Genomic DNA, 20,951 nt, shown 5'->3' on the forward strand with positions numbered 1-20,951 from the left:
ATAGTTAAAACTGATTTGAGGTGGAGGTGGAAACTGGGGAAAAGATTAGAATACGGGGGATAGTTGGCTTCCCACTTCATATACTCACAAAAGGTTCAATCTTCAGTTATTGTTTTGCAGAGAAAGTCTTTTGTGAAAGAGTTGTTGGATGGTGAAGGGAATATATTACGTTTGGAGAGTGAGTTGAGATGAAAGTTGAAAATTGAATAAAATATTATTTTTTTAATATTATTATTATTTTGAGATTTTAAAAAATTGAATTGTTTATTATATTTTGTGTGAAAATTTGTGAAAATTATAATGATGAGATGAGATGAGTTGAGATTAACTCTCAATCCAAACTGAGGATAAGGTGATCTGTGCTGAGGAAGCAGATTTGATAAAGAGTTTGACTGCAAGCAAGGTTCTGTTGATAAATTGACTTGGGGACAAACCAAGACTAGCATGTTTTTAGTTAAATCAGCCTATTTTCTGCAATGTCAATGAAAGAGGGTCAATATGGGTGAGTCTTCAAAACAACATGTACCTTTAGATATATGGAAGAGACTTTGAGATTTACAAGTGCCTAATGGTGTCAAAGTCTTTATGTGAAAGGCAGTTAGTGAAGAATTACCTACATGAGGGAATTTGTCGAAGAGAAAAGTCTTAGGTGATTGTTTGTGTCCTATTTGTAGGCAGCAGGAGCAGACTAGCAGTCATGCTTTGTGGAGTTGTGTAGCAGCTCAGGATGTATGGTCTGACTTAGATAGTCCATTACATAAAACAACATTGAGTGAGATGAGTTTTGTTCATATTTAGGACGGACTGGTAGCGAGACATCATAAGGCAAAACTTGAGCTGATTGTGTGTGTGCTAAGGAGAATCTGGTTGCGAAGGAATATGGTGGTTTTTTTAAGGTAAGTTAGAGGGCCCTAAGAAAGTGTGGCAGATTGCAAGATTGGAAGTTGAGGATTTTCACTATGCTCAGCAGTGTGGAAAGACTCAAATAGTTAGAGGGGTTGCCAGAGGTATACCTGTGAAATGGAGCAAGCCTTCATTTAACTGGTTCAAGCTTAATTGGGATGCAACTTTTTATGAGAAGAATAAGAGGATGGGAGGTGGAATAGTGGTTACAAGCTGAGAAGGTGGGTGGTCCAAGAGGTTTATTACTAATCATTTACAAGCTAAGGTTGTTGCTTTAGAGAGAGCTACATATCTGAGTATAGAACTGAGATTGCACCAGACAATTTTTGAGGGGATGCTCTTGTGTTGATCAATGATGTAAAGAGTAAGATTGAGTACAGGACATAGTATGAATAGATTGTAGAAGATTTGAAGCTATTCTTTTGTCATAACAACAATCGACAATTGAAGTCTATATCAAGAAAACGGAAAAATGCTGCACACATCCTTGCTAAGCTAGCTTTAGGCTTTGAAGAGGAAGTGGTTTGGCTTGAGGATGGTCCAAGAGAGATTTTGCAATGTTTTAATTGTGAGAAAATTGTACTGGATGTTTAAGTCAATGGATTGAAATGAAATGTTTTCTTCAAAAAAAAGAAAAGAAAAAGATGGAGTATGTAAATACTTTCTTGTTTAATGATATTTATTAAATTATAATAAGTCAGGTATACAAAGATATTTTATATAAGGAAAACTCACAAACTTGCTAATGTTTTGATATGACACATCTAATTTACTTAAAGAATTATTAGTGCTTTGACTTTTTTATGAATACAATGCATTTTATAACAAGTAGTGTGTACTAGACTTGTAGATATATAATACTGTAACTTAATAATTATGGGAGTTACTGAAAGGGATCCTTTCAAACTTAGGAAAATGCTTAATCTACATATAAATATTATAAAAATAAATTTATAAATTAATATGGTTTAATATCTCAAGTTTTTCTATGTTGTTGTAACATACATATGATGTATTCAATTTGTCACGACTGCATTTAGATAAGCGAATATTGAGTTGATATAGATGTCATTTTAAGCCACGAGAACATTAAAGAACCTAGGGGCATAGTAGATGTCAGATGATGAGATTCCTTTCACAGGAGGCAGAACCTTAGGTTCGCACAAGGTTTAGATATTACACTTGTCACCAACTCAAACTACCCAGTACCTTTTTCTTTTGGAAAAGTCTGAAGGCAGGCGGTTTGCACACCGATGCGCACCAAAGTGCTGACATGTAATGAATTTAATGAAACGGTGTGTTTCATTTTAATCGTTTGGGGTGGGAAAGAAGTTTGTATCGAATTGCAAAAATGAAGGGAAAAAATGCAGGTGCAAGTTTGCAACGCACCGTTTCGTCCATCACAAATTCTCCTCCATCCCACCTTCTCCTCCATTCTCGCATCCCACATTCTCCTCCATTCTCGCCCATCACAGAAACCTGAAGGCTCCTCCATTTTCGCCGAAACGGTAAGGCTCTCTCTTTTCTCTATTTCTCTTCACTTCAGCAATGTTGATTCTCGGTCTCTCCTCTGTCAAATTCCATTTATTTCTTTGAGATTGTTATGAACCCTAACCCTAAGCACAGATGTCCTCTTCCCTCTTTGGTTCCAAACCCCAACCCTAAGCACAAATGTCCTCTTTCCTCTTTGGTTCCAAACCCTAACCCTAATCAAATTCCATTTTTGATTATGAGCCCTAATCCCTACAAATCCCTCTTCTCCGTCGACGCAATTCAACGTACAGGTATCTCTCTCTCTCTCTGCTTCTCTCTCTTTGCTTTTTGTATTTTTTGATTCATTTGAGGAAATGTGGGAGCTATTTAATGATGGAGTTCAGTCTATGAAGATGAAGTAATATCCTCCATGCTTTGAACTAGATAAGTATGCACTATAATCTGGACTGCTCACTGTAATTTGTAGAAAAAGATGAGTGCCCAATTGATCACTTTAGTCATTCGTTGTTAGAAGCATACATAAAAGAAAATACCGGCAACAGCATGATGCGTCTCCTGGTAAATTTGTGGACTTAGAAATGGTTGATGCCTTTTCCTATTGCTTTGTTTGGTGAAGCGCTTCATGTAGTGGGGTGACCCTTGCTACAAAATAGAACTCATTGACTTGCTCTTGTGTTTTGAGCAGCATGTGAATTGTGTGTGATTTGCTTGTACATGGACAAGCATATTTTCTTTTCTTTGATGTAATGGTTGTACTCTGTAGGAACTTTCAGACTCGGTACAGGTATACTCGAGGTTCTGCCTTGGCTAGCTTGACCACGTTGTTTCTATGGTGTTCTCCGTCCTGAACTTGTGTTGCAGTGAATCACATGTGTAGGGCAAGTAGAAACAAAACAAAGAGGAAAAAGACCAAAAAAATTAAAGATTTGTTTCATCCTAGACTGCTCACTGTTATTGTGATCATAATTAACATATCATATATAAAGTGCAGCTATCAAGTTGGGCTCCTTTCATTATATCTTGTCTACTTGATCGTCTCTATTATTTTGCTTGTGAGAGTGATTGTTTTGTCGTGTGCATGGAGATTGGTAACTTGCAAAGTTTTGGTAATATAGAATTGAGCTAATATTCAAAGTTTTGCAAAGTTTTGGTAAAGTTATAGAAGAGTTGTCATATCTTGTGTTCATAGATTCCACTTCACATGAATCATGCTGCATCAAACTTTGATTTTAATTGCCTTATGTTCTCCATTTTTTTTTTTCCTTTCCAAAGCAAAGTTAGGCCTTATGTGTATGTGCACATACATTTGAGAGTGCATGTGCATGTTTTGTTCAGCTGGAAAATTTAGAAACAGGAGCACAAATAAGAAGTAGCACTAGACAAGGAGTGCCAAAATACCATCATATATACACCATAAAATGCAAAATGGAAGACGTCATATGTTTCCTAAGATGCTTCAGTTCAATTGAGTTTCTGAGGAGAAGATATTGGTAAAGTGCTCGGTATTCCCCAAGTATAATGATAGGGAAACCAACTAGAGCAACACAAATTTTGACCATGTTGAGCTCCTTTCATTATATCATATATAATTAAGACACCATATATAAAGTGCAGCTATCAAGTTGAGCTCTTTTCATTATATCTTGTCTACTTGATTGTCTCTATTATTTTGCTTGTGATATGCAAAGTTTTGGTAATGTGCAAAATTTTGGTAATGTATATGCAAAGTTTTGTATTCTTTGGTTGATTTGTTGACATTGTCTTCATTAGGATGTCATCCTCAGCTTCTTTATGGATTTCGACGAACAACCCATGTGCACTTGTGAGAAGCCTGCAAAACTTAGAACATCGAATACGCCAAAAAATCTGAGCCGATCATTTTTTGAGTGTCCAAACTACAATACAGAGGTAGAAATTTTTTAGTATAACTTTGACATGCATTTGAGTTTCTACAAAAGTTTGATATTTTACGTTTGTTTATTTATAATTAGGGATTACCACACTGCAACTATTTTAAATGGGCAAATCACAGTGAGGAAAGAGAAAGAAAACTTATGAAGATAGAAATTGAGTTGTTAAGGAATGAGGAAGAGTTTCGAAGAAGAGATGAAGAGATTGTAAAGTATAAGTTGAGAATCCACAATGACCAACTTTATATTCAAAGGCAACAACAAGCAGACATCCGGCGTGAACGCACATTACTTCGTGTCTGTTGGATTATTTTTATATTAATTTTATTGTATTGCATCTGTAAACAATGAAACCATATTACTAGAGGGAACTTTGTATATACTTTTGTTGTCTTTGTTGTGTATAACCTTAAGCAACTAGTTGAGAAATTGAGATGTAAACGATGCATGTGCATCAATGTTCTTGTATATAACTTATCTATGTATGAAGCTTGGAAGTGTGATCTTGGCATTATTTGTTCCCATGAAAGTACTTTAAACAGGTTGATACCAAATACTGTCCTAATATATCAGTAGATATCAGTAGACAGATCATGGCAAATTGGTTAGCAAAAAGAAACCAAACAACTATTCACAAATTACATGAAAAATTTCACAACTCAGTAGCATAAATTCGAGTCCATGATTTCACTTTAACAAAATATAAATTCATTAGTTGGCAAAAAAAAAAAAACCAAGAAATCATTCACAAATTATATGAAAAATTCTACAACTCAATAGCATAACTTCAAGTTCCTGAATACATTTTAACAAAATATAACTTCATTGGTGTCCATGATTTCACTTTAACAAAATATAACTTCATTATATACATACAACATACCACCTACTTCTACATGTATTAATTAACACGTACAACTCAAAATCTCAACCTCTCACAATTACATCAAATGAGTCCTAACATAAACAAATCACAACCATGGAATGAAATACACCAACAAAATTAATTACAAATGAAAGTATTTCAACATCTTCAGTCATGCACGTGTCCACAATCTTGAGTCTCATCTAGAGCTTTATGAAGTTCTGGTCGTCTCCCATCCCCAAGTTGAGTTTCACTAAAGTCCAATACTTCGGTAGTGTTTTGAGGTGGCTAGCAATAGATAAAAAAGTAAAAAAGTCAAATTCATATTACCAAACATTACAAAAAGTAAGAATAAAAAAGTAAGATAATAGAATCATGAGTTGCCTGAATGACAACACTCTCTTGAGTCTCAACAACTGTTTGCTCAAATAAATTCCTGCACGTGTCAACTATATCGATATCTCTTCCATGTGGCTACAAATCAATAAAAAACCAGATTACGTCTAACAAACAAATACACAAGATAAAAATATCAACTAGATTTATAATGAAACACTGAGTTAACCTGTTTACGTTTTCCCTTCTGAGTAGTCTTCTTCGTCGTGGGTTTGACTCTCTCAATCATTGATTTTTTTTTTCTGAGGCATGGCGGTCTTCCTTTGCCTCTAATTATAAGGGGACTTAGGACTTTCTTTAAACTCCCAGCTATACTTGCATCAATAGTTGTATCTGCAACATGTTCCAAGGATTATTGGTGTGACTTCTTGGTGCGATAGACAATGTTCATTGCATGTAACTTATCTATCATATCATCAGCATGTTTATCACATGACGCTGCATTTGTGGCAACGTCATAGCATACCTATTCAATTTTTTTTTGTTAAGTTCAAAACAAAATAAGAATGTCACAATCCGACCATATAACAAACCACAACCAACAAAATATACGTGAAAATAAGAAAATAGCATACCTTCAATATATGCGAATATCTGCTCATTTCTGGCCTTGCATCAACTGAGTCATAAGTACTGCGTATGAGAGTGTATGTCCTTTTAATATCATTTCTCCATCGATTTAATATATACTTTTCTAGCACCTTTTTCACTTTGTTAACTCTCATAATGGCTAATGCATGTCTACACAATATCCCTCTCATTTCGAACAGTGAGCATGAACACTTTACATCAATTTCGGCCTCATTAAAATACACCGTTTGGGTCACCTCCTTGATGAAATCATCAACTTCTATTTCATCTTCTACATGGTACGTTGCAATGACACCATCTTTTCGGTGTAGAGTTGGAAGAACACCAAGCATTCCCATTACTTCTTTTTTAACTTCTCTAAATTTAGAGTTAGTATATGTGGTTTGAAATATCTTCTCAAGTAGAGAAATAGAGATGGCAAGAATTGTAACGTTGAATGAGTGAAAGTCCGCTGCATTTTCATTCTCAATCTTCATTCTCAACGCATTATCGAATTGATCAACAAACTCTTTTAAGTTTGTCCTAGCATGAACGTACCCGTCAAATAAGCATTCATGCTCTCACTTCGTTGGGTTGTGCTCATTCCAGTCCAAAAAAACTTCTTTCAAGAATACTGGTGCCCAATAGGTACGCTCAGCATATAAACTCTGCAACCAAGCATTTTCTTGCAAGTTGTATGTTTTAATCATCACTTCCCAACAACTCTCAAACTCCTCTATTGTTTGAGAGTCATACACACACATAAGCAACTGACTTTTCAACCTATCTTTGTATGTACCATGTGAACCGAGTTTTTCAGGTAATTTCTTCAGTATGTGCCATAAGCAAAATCGGTGTCGGGTATTCGGAAAGACAAGCGCAATCGCATTTTCCATGGCTCTATCTTGATATGTGATAATAGCCTTTGGAGCTTCACCATTCATACAGTTCAACAAACTCTGAAACAACCATGTGAACGTTTCTGTATCCTCGTTAGAAATTAATCATGCCCCCTAAAGGATTGATTGTCCATGGTGATTTACGCGAACAAACAGTACAAATGGCATCTCATACCTATTTATCAGATATGTAGTGTCGAACGTGACAACATTACTAAAATATTTGTATGATGCCCTACTTCGTGAATCTGCCCAAAAGACATTTTTCAACCTCCCATCATCATCCATATCCATTAGGGAAAAGAATCCATTATTCTTGTATTGCATCCTAACAAAATATTCATGGAGAGCTCCAGCGCCACATTTCCCAAGTCGAAAGTGGCGTGCCTTGTCAATATAATTACGACAGTCTTTTTCATTGAATGACAAGTTCTCAAACTCACCTGCTTCTTGCACAAGAGCGGCTAAGCTCTTGTTCATTTTGATACCAGTCTGATCATTTGTATCTAGCATTCTCTTAATAGACAAACTCACTTCTCTATTGTACCGAAAGAACCTCGCCTTTTGTGGACTTAGCCCGTGATTGTGGGTATTGTGAACAGTCAACAACTTCAACATCCCTTCAGAAAACGTAACATTTATCCTTGCATTACAGCCTGTCTTTGATGTCAGACGTGGTCGAGTGACATTTGTGGTCCGATTTCATGCCTTCCTGCCATGAGCACAACCCAATGTGATATATCTAAGCCTCCCATCCTCAAACCTATGGCTCCTTTGTGTCATTATCCCAAAGCCGCATTGTTTTCTATAGCTTTTATAGTAAGAAATTAACTCTTCTTCAGATTTAAACACCATTTCCAACTTCGACTCCTCAATGATATCGGCCTCCTTAGTATGCACTGCTGTCCCTTCTTCATTGTCATATTTGGATTCAAAGGGCATAGACAAAGTTTCAACCTCCCTAGAGTCAGGTGTGGGCTCCTAAATTTCTTTCACATGGCTTGAGCTTGCAGAGTTTAAACCAATCGAAGAGGAGGCTGATGACTGAAATCCCTACATAAGATTTACATTCAATTTACAATAATATTTTGAATCAATTTAAGCATTTTAAAAAATACACACGCTACTTAAAAATTTAACTTATAACCTGACAAGTCCATAGAGATGGGTTGGCATTAGGACAAGATAAGAATGGTGGAAACCAAGCATATGGCATTGGTGCATGGCTCTTATGCATATAGCTTGGAAAATCTGGATAAAAATGCATTGATATCACCTAACATATATATCAATAATGACAATTAATCAAAGATGTAGTAATAAATATAGACATTAATATAAAACAAATTATATATACATTAATTCAATCACCTAATGCGCATGATTGACTGATCGATCCTTCAAAACATGATATAGAGGTAATAATTAATTATAATTAAATAAAATTAACAATCTATTTCATTAATATAAAACAGATTATATATACATTAATTGAAAAGACCTGCCCTAGCTACCCAAAAAAAAAAAAAGTTAGGAAATATTCTGGCATCCAGCTTCATCTTTTTCTTATTCACTAAATTAATTTGTTGTCTTACAAAGAAAGCATCTAATGTTATTTTTTCAATTAATTCATATCTATATATATACCAATCCAAACTAAAGATTTGAAGATAGATCAAAATCAAAATTAAATCTAATGGTTGGCCTGTTCTAAATTTTTTATATTCATAATACCTATGGCATCTAATGTTAGTATTTATAATACCTGAGTTGCTAGATTGATAGATGGATCTATGTTAGGAGGTGTTGACAAATATGTATAAAATGGTCTTGGTATCATTTGATTTGATGGATTTGTTGATGGATTTGTGATAGGAGGTGTGATAGGAAATGCGTGCTCTTTCCCTTTCTCCATCAGAATACTTTGTTGGAAGACGAGCCACTATATATTAATTTTATTGATCAGTGCTTGAATGTCCTGCACAAGAATAAGAGTGTAAACTGAAAATTAATCGAATACAATCACTAAATGGACAAAATAAAACTTAAAAGCATAGAAGTTGCAGCGAAGCTTTCCAACATTAATCATGAAGAACAAGTTACCAAATAAAAACAAGTTATATCAAAGGGACTACACAATTATACAACCAGATTTGTCGTATTTACTCATTTTTAACATACTTAGAATTCCAAATCCAAGCAATGCAAAAAAGAACTTCAAATATTTGAAACTTATTAAAAATCTCAAACTAAGTTCATAACAAGTGGATATTCTAAATTCTACAAATGCTAAACATAGATAGAACTGCACATGTTGTCTTCATAAGTATAGGCGCACATGCTTTCAATACATCCATGTTGGTTAAAATATAGGCGCACATGCTATCTTCATAGGTGCTCATGCTGTCTTCATAAGTGTTGGGCATAAAACACAGATTTGGCACAGATTATGAAGAGGACCAAAGCTGAACTTAAAATTAATTTTCCCTCAAAAGCAAGAACAGAGAGTAAAGTAGTGCCCACTGCCTTTATCAGAAAAAGAGAAAAAAAAATGCAAAAATCCTAAGTAATCCCAGAAAGTGGGCAACTCTTTTAGAGCAAAGGCTCCTCTCTTTTTCACTCATCATGACTGATATTTAACCACTTCTTACGAGAGTTTTAACACTAAAGCATGTTTCTTTTTGTACATTCAGATGGTTCACATTTTTCCCTCTTAGAAATTTTAGTTGCAAAAACAGAATAAATAAATAAATAAATGTGTTCTTGTACACTTACTTCACATCAATCTCGCCGTCGCTCGCAGAGGAAGAGATTTGAGGGAGCCTTCGGAAGAGATTTCGAAAGAAGGAGGGAAGTGCGTTGGGAGGGAGACGAACTGACGAAGGATCCTTCTTTCTTTTGTTTTAATTGCTTTTATTTTTTTTGCTTTCAATAATTACGTAAATACCCCTGTTGCCTGCCATGTCACACTTGGGTACGCAATTGGTACGCGGTTCGCTTGTACCCAGTATAATTGTTTTCTTTTGGACAGATCTTCTTACCATGCTGTTTTTTTTTTTTTTTTTTTTTTTTTTTTTTTTTTTTTTTTTTATAAAAGGGATCATAACCCTTCATCACGAGAAGATTTATAAAGTTGACTTGAAAACAAGTCAATTACAATCGTTAATAGTTTCCCAATACACTTCCTTGACTAATATGGTTTAGTCCATACGGTAAATCTCTAAAGACTTAGGTCTTAGAGAAATATCACCTCTGTCCACGACAGAGGTTACAAAACCCCTACCCTGCCTAAGCAGGATAGGGTCCACCAAACCCCTCTAGGCCCCGTCAACGCGGAGGGGGGACCACTACTCCATTCGGACTAAGGTCCAAAGGCACTACTTTTTTGGATTTTGATTATCCTAAAAACAACATTACACAAAAAAAAGTACAAGGAAAAATGTTGCACAAAAAGGGAAAAGCAGTGCACAAAAGAGATTGATGTGAGTACACGTGCCACTTAGGAAAGAAACCGACGGTTGATCTTTGAAGTCCCAGACTCACAGACTCCAGAAACGCCACACGTGGCGTTGGAAAAGGGCTCCCATGTGCTGGCCTGTGGAAGATGGGAAGACCCAGATCTGTGATTCTCCCTTATTTGGCTTGAAAAGACAAAAAAATACAAAACAAAACACTGCACTTCCAGTAATGCTGTTAGAGCACTCTCATTGGATTGGCTAAAAGCTAAATCCAATGAGAACTTAGCTATTGAACCATAAAACGTATCACATTGGAATAGCTATATTTCAAATATTTAGAATATAGCTACAGTAACTTCTAAGGTAATTTTCAAATTTAAAAGATACTGTTCATTCATCAAATCTATTTTATATAATTTGTTTCTCTCTCCCGAGGTCTCCATCAATGTCTTTCTAATTTCTATTTTTAACCCATAATTTAATTAGAATATGATTACTAATTAATATATAATATTATGAATAGTAAAATATGATAAAATAAAATAATTTCGTAATTAAAAAAATTAAAATATTTTTGAAATTATTAAATATTTTTAAAAATAATTTCATAATCCAATGTAAAGATTTAATGTGAATAGTCAAAGTCAAATTCATCTTTTATTATTTTATTGTCACATAATGAAAAAATAGATATTTCAATGTAGAGATTTATGTGAATGAAATAGCTAAAAGTTAAATTTATCTTATATTTATAAAAAATATACTTTAACTTTAACTAATCCAATAAAAATATTGTTAAAGGGCTGAAAACAACTATTAATACTTTTTTGCCACATATCCCACCCAGGGGTTCATAGTGGATGCACGACATATAGTAGAGATCACTCTCCTCGCCCATCTCCTCTCTCCCATCTGAAATCATCTCTCATCTCACTCTCCTTGCCTCGCCTAAATCGACCTCATTTTCTCTTTCCGATTTGAAAATCCTTCTCGTTTAACTCTTCTCACCCATGTGGTTTCTTATCGCCCATCTCCTCTCTCCCATATAAAATTACACCATATCAATACAATTATCACCGTAACATTCAATACTTGCCAACACTTTTTTCATTGGCTGTGGATTTGACTAATAATTATGGCACTAAAAATGAGGAAGTAAATATCGTACTGAAAAAAACAAGTTTTGTTCTTGATTGTTTAGGTTCCAAATAATGTCTTGCATCTTTTGTAATGCACATTGGGTTTATGGGTTTAATACTTTCTCTAATTCTAACAATATACCCAAAAATTAGTTCGCAAATACTTTTCGATACTTTCATAGGAAATGCTTTCAGATTTTTTACAGAGAGTTTTCTATAGGCTTTCATGTGGGTTTTTTTTTTTTTTTTTTAATAATTTTAAATTTAATTTAATTTTAATATAAAAAGCAGTTTTGGGCTAAAAAAATCACAAACTCAAGATAGGGAACTCAGTTCTGTCTTGACAAGGGACAAACCATTTCTTGAGTAGAGGACGACGGTAGGTAGGAAGGTGGTGGCTACGTCGGAGTGGGTGGCTGCGTCGGGCTGGTTGGCATCAGGCTGCTGGTGGCGGCGACAAGTGCTGGAAACAACAACAAGACGCACAACGTCGGGTAGCACCGTAGCAGAGGAAAGGGAAAATATATCTTTCTAGGGTTTTTAATTAGGTAGAAATTCCATGTGGTGGTTCTTATAATTTTAATTTGTGTAATGCTAAGATGTCACTTTTTGATTGGATGCTGTTAAATGGTTGAAAACAACCTTACTGCTCCAAAGCAGAATTGTTTTCTTTTATCTTTTCTTCTCGACAAACAAATATTACTCAATTAAAAGAAAAAAATAAACAATAAAAAGATCATTTCTATTTTTCACGTAGAAAAAATTAAAGAAAAACATATAAAGCGTTTTAAATCAAACATATATATTGTTGTTAATTTCAATTATTTATTAATTAATAAGTACCGAGGTAGAAAATAGATATGTTATCCACGATTATCATACTTTTACATCAAAAAATGCATAAACGAGTACGAAGATTAATAAAAGAGTAATATTAAATATAAGTCTCAAACAGACAAAACTCATATAAGTCATTCGTCAAAAAATGGGATTCATTTTTTTACAAAAACTTATATGAGATTTGTCTATTTTGATCTTGTACAAATCATTTCTCCTAATAAAATAAAGGCAACGTGAACCTAAATGACACAAAATTGAATGACTCAATTATTTGGATTGGGTTAAACTTGACTTTTTTCATAACACGAGTCCAAATGACTCGATATAAATCCGAGTGACACAATATGAATTACCATCTAAACAGAGGTAATGCTGTTTCTAATTATCTTATCTAATTAAATGATTAATATAGAGATATAGACTTCACACTAAGTAAATGTTTAGTTAAAAAATAAATCTTATAAAAATAAAATTATAAATTGACATAATTCATGTGTTATATTGAATATCTTTTTATTGTAAAATAAATTTTAAGTTTTAATTTACATTAAATCATTTGGTAAATTTATTATTATAAAATTTCTTTATATATCTAATTCTATTTGTTATTAAAGAATGTTATGCAAATAATAAGAAAGAAATACCATATGATTTAGATAGTAGATTTATTTCTCTAAAAGCAAATCCTCCAAATTAGATAATAAGCTTGACACATCTAAGGTAGCATTTAGATAGTGAGTTGAGATGAAAATTAAAAGTTAGATAAAATATTATTAGAAGATTATTTTTTAATATTATTATTATTTTGATATTTGAAAAATGTTGAATTGTTTCTTATATTTTATGTGAAAATTTAAAAAAGTGGTAATGATGAGATGAGATGAAATACTCTCACTATCCAAATAGGGCTTAAGACACAAATGATGTGAAAATCAACCATATCAACTCACTTAAAAAAGAATACCGATATTTTAGGGGTGGTTTGGATTCAAAGATAAAATGAGATGGTTTTAGATGAAAGATAAAAATTGAATAAAATATTATTAGAATATTATTTTTTAAATTTTGCTATTCATAAACCTTATACACCACACACTATACTTTCTTTTATTTTTAAATTTTTTTTAGTTTTATTATTCTTAAAATAATTGAATTATTCTACTCATTATCCATATACTACATATTTTTTAAGAGAAAAAAATTAAAAAAATATATAAAAAAGAGTGGTATGTCATGTGTGAGGCTTATTAATAGAAATTTTCTTATTTTTTAGTATTATTATTGTTTTAAGATTTAAAAAAGTTGAATTAAAATTTGCTATTTATTATACTTTATATAAAAATTTTAAAAAATTATAATAATAAGATAAGATTAAATGAAACACTTTTAAAATGATCATAGTGAATTCCATAACAATGTTATAAATCAAATGCAAAATAGGAAAAAATAAATAAAAATCTCCCATTCACCCATGAGGACGGTGACCGGTGACCAGAACAGTCCCCACACCCAAAACGACAACGACACTCTGCTGCCACCAACCAAAACCCATTCCACCGATCACCTAAGGCCAAAATGACGGTTGGTGCGTGCTGCGTAGCTCCACATGTCATTGACTCATTGCCACGTCATAGATATAATTTCAAAGGATAATTGTATTTTTAGGATGTGGTATATTTTAAAATTTTTTCTTTTAAAATTTGATAAATCTGAAATTCGTATAAAAAAATTATTTTTTATTAATAAATTTCCATTAATGAATTGCATGAGATATACGTATCCTTAAATCATATTAAAAAAAATTTTATATATTATATTATCTTCTTATTATATAAAATATAACATATTTATTGTCACTAAATAATTTTTTATAAAAAATGTGACATAAAAATAAAATAAAGATAATAATTATATTCGCATGTACAAACGCAAGACAATCACTTAAAAAAATGAATATTCATTTCAGATCTCGTTTCATCCTTATCTTTACGCCGCACCCACCGCTGAGAGGTTGCACTTAAAAACGGGTCCAACCCACTACACTCGCATCTTCCCTCCTCAAAACCTACTCCTCCATCTTCCTCATCTCTCTCTCTCTCTCTCTCTCCGGTTCGCTTTCGTAACCACTAATCCGTGTGGACTCCTTTGTACATTTGTCCACAGCATCAACTAGTCTCAATAAAAATAACAACGGCAGCAACCGCCGCCGCTCCGAGATAAATTCCTAGAAAGGAGGGAGGGAGATTGAGGGCCTCACGCAATTCCACCAGGTCAACTCCATTTCCATTTGATAGTTTCTGATCTCTGAGAAATTCTTTTTTGAGGTACGTGTAATTGTTAGCGAATCGGCAAAAATTTGTGGAAAGCTTCATTTATTGTACGCTCTATCCTTCCTCTCACTTTTTTGTTTTTTATTTTATTTTTCAGTTCCTCTTCCCCTCGTTTCCCTCGTTTTTTTTTTTTTTGATTTTTTAGCTATAATTTGCTCAGTTGTAAAAATAGTTGATTGAAATTGCTTGGTTTTTCAGGGAAATAAATCTCGAATACAATTGGAGATATTTAGCCTTGTCTCTGTCTATAAATTAACAAATTCCTGGAACATTGATTGAGTTACTGCCGAATTCGAGCTAGTCTGACAGCGAGAATGGAGGCCAAGGTTGCAACGAGTTTGCTACTCCCATCGTGGAACGGCTTGGAGAAGATGACAAAGGAACCAAGCTGTTCGGTGCGGTTTTCTCGAAAATTCAGGGAACAAGACAAGCCTCAGGTGCTGATATCCCCTCAATTGCAGCCTAAAACGAGGATTTCAAATCGGTACAGAACGGTATCATTGGAGGTTTCCTGTTCTTATAAGAACTTTCCAGGTATTTTGCGAAGGAATCAATCATTTACGTGCCTTTTAGTGTAAGGCTTTTATTGTTTTGGAGTTTTTTTGCTTCTTGATTTCTGAAATTAATCCAATGATTGAACCAGAACCAGGACCTGCATGGGCCACCACAAAAAAAAAAAAGGTCATAGAAAATGATGCCGGATCTAACTGTCATGAATCTGTGACGGTTTCCTCCAATCTATAATTTTAGCCACGCCGTGATTAACTTGCGCATTTAAAACCAGATCAGTATATTGTGAATTAATGACACCATGAGTCCATGACAGTGTGAATATATACCAAAATAAGTGTTTGCGGTAGTGCAAAATTTACTGAGCTCCTGTAGAGAACTAAAGGTATGTTATTTTCAAGTGGTATTACTGTAGCTTAAGGTGCTCTATGCACAATGGTTGTTCACAAGATCATAGAAGGCATCTAGGATGTGTCAGAATACGTATGCAGGAATGAATAAGGAAAAAAAGGATCCAGAATTCATATGCAGGAATGAATATGCTAAAAAGAGTCCAATGGTATTGTTTTTCCTAATCATTGACATTCGCTTTCAAAATAAGATTTTCTTTTTTCAGAAAAATCACTTTTATAAAGCTTTGGATAGATTGCCATTTGAATTGTCATTATACCATATACTCATGTGGGGTTCAGGTTTCCAGAAGGTCTTTGAGGGCACTGGCCACCGAAGTGTTTCCTTAAAGTTCACATTCTTTGATCTCAACCATATTAGGGACCTGTTGAATTCGGATGTGCTAACTGAAAAGATCTAGTTGGATTGCAATCTTTAATGAATTGGAGCACATATTTTTGTGATCTTTAATGCAATGACAGGATACTTGAGAATGATATATTGGTTAGATGGTTTAAGGGAGTTATTGAGGTTGTTTTTTGGCATATCTAAGAATGGAATTGTGTTTTGGTTCTCTCTCTTCTCTAAACGCGACTGTAGTGATCATGGCTATTTTCATTTTGTGTTATTGACCTTTTATATTTAATATTACGTTTGCAGCTTCAATTTTGGAATCTGGAAGCTTTCAAGATCCTTTTGATGAAGCTCCAATTTTGAAGGTATGGCATAACTTCCCTTTTTCTAGTTTAATTTGGTGTGTGATGAATGGTGACATAATACACTTATCATTTCTTTAGTGTGTCATTTTTGTATGTTAAATGGTAACATAAACTATTGCCTCAAATTTAAAACACTTGAGGGGGTTCTTTATCTAGGGGACAGCTTTGAATATTTTTCTTACTGGAAGTTAATAAAATTGCAGAAAAAGTCACAGGAGATCAAGACATATTTAAATGGACGCTGTATATATCTTGTTGGTCAGTTTCTTTATTTAAATCCAAGTCCTTTGTATTGAAAGAGCCATTTCATTATTCGGGTACTTGAACTGTACACAAATGTAAAAATGCAGGTATGATGGGCTCTGGGAAAACGACAGTGGGCAAGATTTTGTCACAAGTACTTGGTTATTCCTTTTTCGACAGGTTTGTACTCTTGAGTTCTTATTGTTTGGCTGTTTACTCAAAACATTTCTCCCCCAACTGGCTCTTGGAAAGAATGAGGAAAGGGAGACACTTTCTTTAGGGTTGATGTTATTATGTTATTTTGTTTTCCCTGATGTTTACCTCATTCTTTCCAAGGGTTCGATGGGAAAGCTTAAATAGCGAGGAACTCAATTTTCAAGTGATAGGATTGACTCTCTAAAGTTACAGCAAGTGACAATTTTGAATCCTGGTGCTAAGAATTGCAATAAACGCGAGGACTCTGGTCTACTTTCAGTTCATAGGATAATGAATTGAAGTTGTCCAAAAGTTGTATCACTTGCTTGTCTTGCTCTTCCCATGCATTGGTCTACTTCACAGGCACAATGTATTTCCTGCTGACTACTACTGCATTTTTATTTATTTGTGAATACTCCAGTGACACGCTGGTGGAGGATGATTTTGATGGAGCTTCTGTAGCTGAAATATTCAAGCTCTATGGAGAAGGCTTCTTCAGGGAAAAAGAGGTCAGTTGCGAATTACTGCTATCAATATGTTTCCTGCAGTTATCAATACGAAGTGCTGCTATCATGTTTCTTTGTTTCTATTTCCACACTCCCCAAAGATTTTTTTTTTTTTTTTTGCAAGTTGAATCATATCATTGCCTTTTCTCTTTGTTCCCTTCCCCTCATTTTTTTATGAGCTTACTTGTTAAGGGCATATCAAAAGGATGTGGAAGTAAAGCTTTGATGTGTTTGCTCATATACTCTGGATAATCATGTTTGATTTTGGTAGCATTTAGATGCATTCCTTTAAATATTATTTTTATGGTATGTACACATGAAAATTATGATTTTCATGACATGATTGTATATATATTTTTTTAATTTTGGGGGTTTTCAATATATTTATGTTGGGGATTTGTGCCTTACCTTGAGCAGACAATGTGCTTCAAATTGTCTGTACACATGAAAAGGTTAATACTTTAACTGGAAACAATAAACATGCTGTAATGGGGAAATTGGAAGAGGGAGGTGCTGATAATAGGAATCCTACTTTTCTGCATGCTATTCAGGATTGAGAACTGGAGTCAGTTCGTTTCCTTGATTTGTTATATGCTAATTACCTTCGAGTGGTGCAGAAAAGAGATTCTGTTGGAGATTGGCACATAGTGAAATATGAAGCTTGATTGTTTTAAGCAACTTTGAGAGGCAATACATTATCATTTCTCCAGAATGTTGAATTTTTTTGTGGACGAAAAGTTTGGTACATTCATGAAAGTTTTTAAGGGGAGACTGGTATTATAAAATCTCGGATGAATTGATTGATTATCTTCCTCTATATAGTTTGATTGCGGCAGAAATGTGGTTGCTTGTTCTCTCTTTTTGGGTTCAATGGGTGAGACTGAAAAGGGTGGTTAACTTGCTTGCTTCTTGGAAAAGAAAGTTTGGTGGTCATAGAAGTCGTTAAATATGGAATGCTATTCCACATTTTCTTATTTGGTCCATTTGGAGAGTATGGAATAATCGGGTGTACGATGGTGTAGAAAATTATTCCATGTCCTTAAGTCGTCTGTTTTGAGTTTCTTGTGTGATTAGCCATTGACTCTAGGCAGTATTCCCATCATCATATTTCCTTTATTTTTTATTCTTTAAATCTCAGATTGTAATTATCTAGGGTAAAAAGCATGATGTATTTTTTTGTATGTCTTTTATATATATATATATATTTTGAAAGATTCTTGTCAGTATACGGGGTTGTAGAAGAGAACCATAAGCTTGTTCCATAGTTTACTATGAAGTAGTACAAGTGCTTGCACGATAATGTATCATGAAATATTTAGGTTGAAGAAAGTAAACATGCAATGCCAGCCTTATTCTTGTATTCTGCACTTTTAAAAAGTAAATAAAAGTAGGTGGTTTTGTGACCGTCAAAATCAATGATAATATATGCAGACACGATTTAGTGCTTGTGGTGCTTATGCTTGTCAGCCCTCGATATGTTCTGCTAATTACCACTTTTTTCCTCTTTACTGCTTCTCTTTTGTAATCAATTATGACTATACACCCTTGCCTTTTAGACTGCGGTTCTGCGAAAGCTGTCTCTAAGGCCTCAACTTGTTGTTTCTACTGGTGGAGGTGCAGTTACTCGGCCTATCAACTGGTAATAGCAAATATACAAGTCAAAAATAATTTTCATCATCTTTTTTGTCATTTGTCACTTGATTGCCCATATAACTTGGTAAAAGGGCGTGTCTTTATTTGGTTATATCAGGAAATATATGCAGAAGGGTATAAGTCTCTGGTTGGATGTTCCTTTGGAAGCATTGGCCCGTAGAATTGCAGCTGTAGGAACGGGTTCTCGCCCCCTTTTGCATCATGATGCAGGTGATGCATACACAAAGGTAGGCCTTTGTCTTCCATGCAGAAAGTTCTCAGCAATATAATATTTTATCTTTCATATAGTAATGGTTCTGATTGCTGGTATGTTGTGTCATTTTACTTCCCTGCAGACTTTCACGCGGCTGTCTACTCTTCTGGAAGAGAGGGGTGAAGCATATGCCAATGCAAATGCAAGGGTTTCCTTGGAAGGTATGTGAACTTTGGGGTGCTCTTATTTTAGGCTGTTGCCATGTGTAACCGAGAAAAAGAAAGAAAGATACTGTCGTTCCTTGGAGGCTTATTTTTTCTTTCGGGTAGTCATAATAATCAATGATAAACCATGTCATGCGATAGAGTGAATAAAATAAAAATTTTCCTTATGACTTGCATTCTCGTTTTTTGACGTTGAGATTCACTTCATGATGGGCATTTTAAGTTTGCCTGGCTGCTTATTTAACAAGTGCTCAAAGCTAATGTTTTCATTTTGCAGAGATTGCAGCTAAACTAGGACATAGAGATGTATGCAATCTCACTCCGGCTGAGATTGCAATTGAGGTCTCTCTCTCTCTCTCTCTTTCTCTCATCATTGCAGTTCATGCATTCTTAGCTAATGCAGTGCTGCCACTTTTTCTTCTGTAATTTCAAATTTGAAATATGGTTGTTGTAATTTGTGTTCTTATTTTCTTATTGCTTAGCTAGTTTGACTTTGCATTTTTCCAGGCACTCGAACAAATTGACGGCTTTCTTAAGAAAGGGAATGGCCATTTTGCATTCTAGTTCAACGAGCTTCCACGGAATGCCTATTTTAGTACCTCTATTGTTTTTCTTTATATGTGGGTGCGGCATGCCATGTTTCTATTTTTAGCAACGGAACATGGCATGTATTGTGCGTCTATATGTATGACTAGGGGGGGTATGGCATGCAAAGATAAAAAATGAAATGAATACCCTCGACGTTTTCACTGTAATATTAGAAAGGTGTCGCAGTGCAGTTGTATATGATTGCTGATAAAATATCACTCAAGAATTTCTCTGTTATTATATTTGTGGGAAATTCCTTCAAAATAATTGAGGCCCCGTTTGGTGGTTTATGTTTTAAAAGCCCATTCTTGGATAGATGTTCTTTTTCACCTTAATATTGTGTTTAGATGTTGAGCTGAGTTGAACTGAATTAAGTTCTTTATGAATAGTCGTGAGTTGAGTAGGTTGAGTGACTTATGTGGGATCTATCTAAAATAAGTTTAAATGTGTTTGTATGTTAAGATCAATTTAATACTATTTATGAGAAATTAAAAAAGGTTGTGGGTCCTACGTATAAAGATGTGTTGAGTTGAAAAAAGTTGTGGGTCATGTGTAAATAGGTTTTGAGTTGAGATGAGTTTAGTGTATAAAGATGTGTTGAGTTGAAAAAAGTTGCGGGTCTCATGTGTAAATAGGTTTTGAGTTGAGATGAGTTTAGAAATTTGAGAGTTGGATGTTCGGATGTTAGAATTGGTTTAAAATTAGACTGAATTAAGTTGATCTTAGCTGAATCTTGTAACGAAACGGGATATAAATTTCACTTCAATTTTTTAGAGCATTCCCTCGAACCCATTACCCAGTGCTGACTGACGGTAGGATGATGCGTAGTAAGGTGGACTGTTTGCTGAGAAGATAGGCATGCCCTGTTGTACATGGACCTCCCTCGTCTGAGCAGAGTAGCCATCAACTGCACATACCAACTTATC

At 34.3% G+C, this 20,951-nt stretch overlaps 2 protein-coding genes across 4 annotated transcripts; one reads left to right on the top strand and one right to left on the bottom strand.

Annotated features, from left to right (window-relative positions):
• Positions 1 to 5,340: 5,340 nt before the first annotated feature.
• Positions 5,341 to 7,655, bottom strand: LOC121249283 (protein FAR-RED IMPAIRED RESPONSE 1-like). The gene is made up of 5 exons (XM_041147991.1): positions 7,182 to 7,655; positions 6,724 to 7,097; positions 6,396 to 6,681; positions 5,557 to 5,646; positions 5,341 to 5,460 (listed from the first exon to the last, which is right to left on the bottom strand). The coding sequence occupies exons 1-5, from the start codon at positions 7,653 to 7,655 to the stop codon at positions 5,341 to 5,343; spliced, it is 1,344 nt and encodes a 447-aa protein (XP_041003925.1).
• A 6,843-nt stretch (positions 7,656 to 14,498) lies between these two features.
• LOC121250049 (shikimate kinase, chloroplastic) lies at positions 14,499 to 20,284 on the top strand. 3 transcript variants are annotated; one of them, XM_041148963.1, is made up of 11 exons: positions 14,499 to 14,851; positions 15,003 to 15,338; positions 16,365 to 16,423; positions 16,627 to 16,681; positions 16,774 to 16,846; positions 17,283 to 17,370; positions 18,924 to 19,006; positions 19,118 to 19,247; positions 19,356 to 19,434; positions 19,715 to 19,779; positions 19,945 to 20,284. In XM_041148963.1, exons 2-11 carry the CDS (start codon positions 15,119 to 15,121, stop codon positions 19,999 to 20,001), a joined length of 909 nt encoding a protein of 302 aa, XP_041004897.1. In that variant the 5' UTR covers positions 14,499 to 14,851; positions 15,003 to 15,118; the 3' UTR covers positions 20,002 to 20,284. The 3 variants fall into 3 exon arrangements, with proteins under 3 accessions (XP_041004897.1, XP_041004896.1, XP_041004898.1); XM_041148962.1 differs by having other exon boundaries at positions 14,499 to 14,798; XM_041148964.1 differs by having other exon boundaries at positions 14,499 to 14,744.
• Positions 20,285 to 20,951: the final 667 nt, after the last annotated feature.

Source organism: Juglans microcarpa x Juglans regia, chromosome 2D (genome assembly GCF_004785595.1).
Source record: "Juglans microcarpa x Juglans regia isolate MS1-56 chromosome 2D, Jm3101_v1.0, whole genome shotgun sequence".
NCBI classification, from domain to species: Eukaryota; Viridiplantae; Streptophyta; class Magnoliopsida; order Fagales; family Juglandaceae; genus Juglans; species Juglans microcarpa x Juglans regia.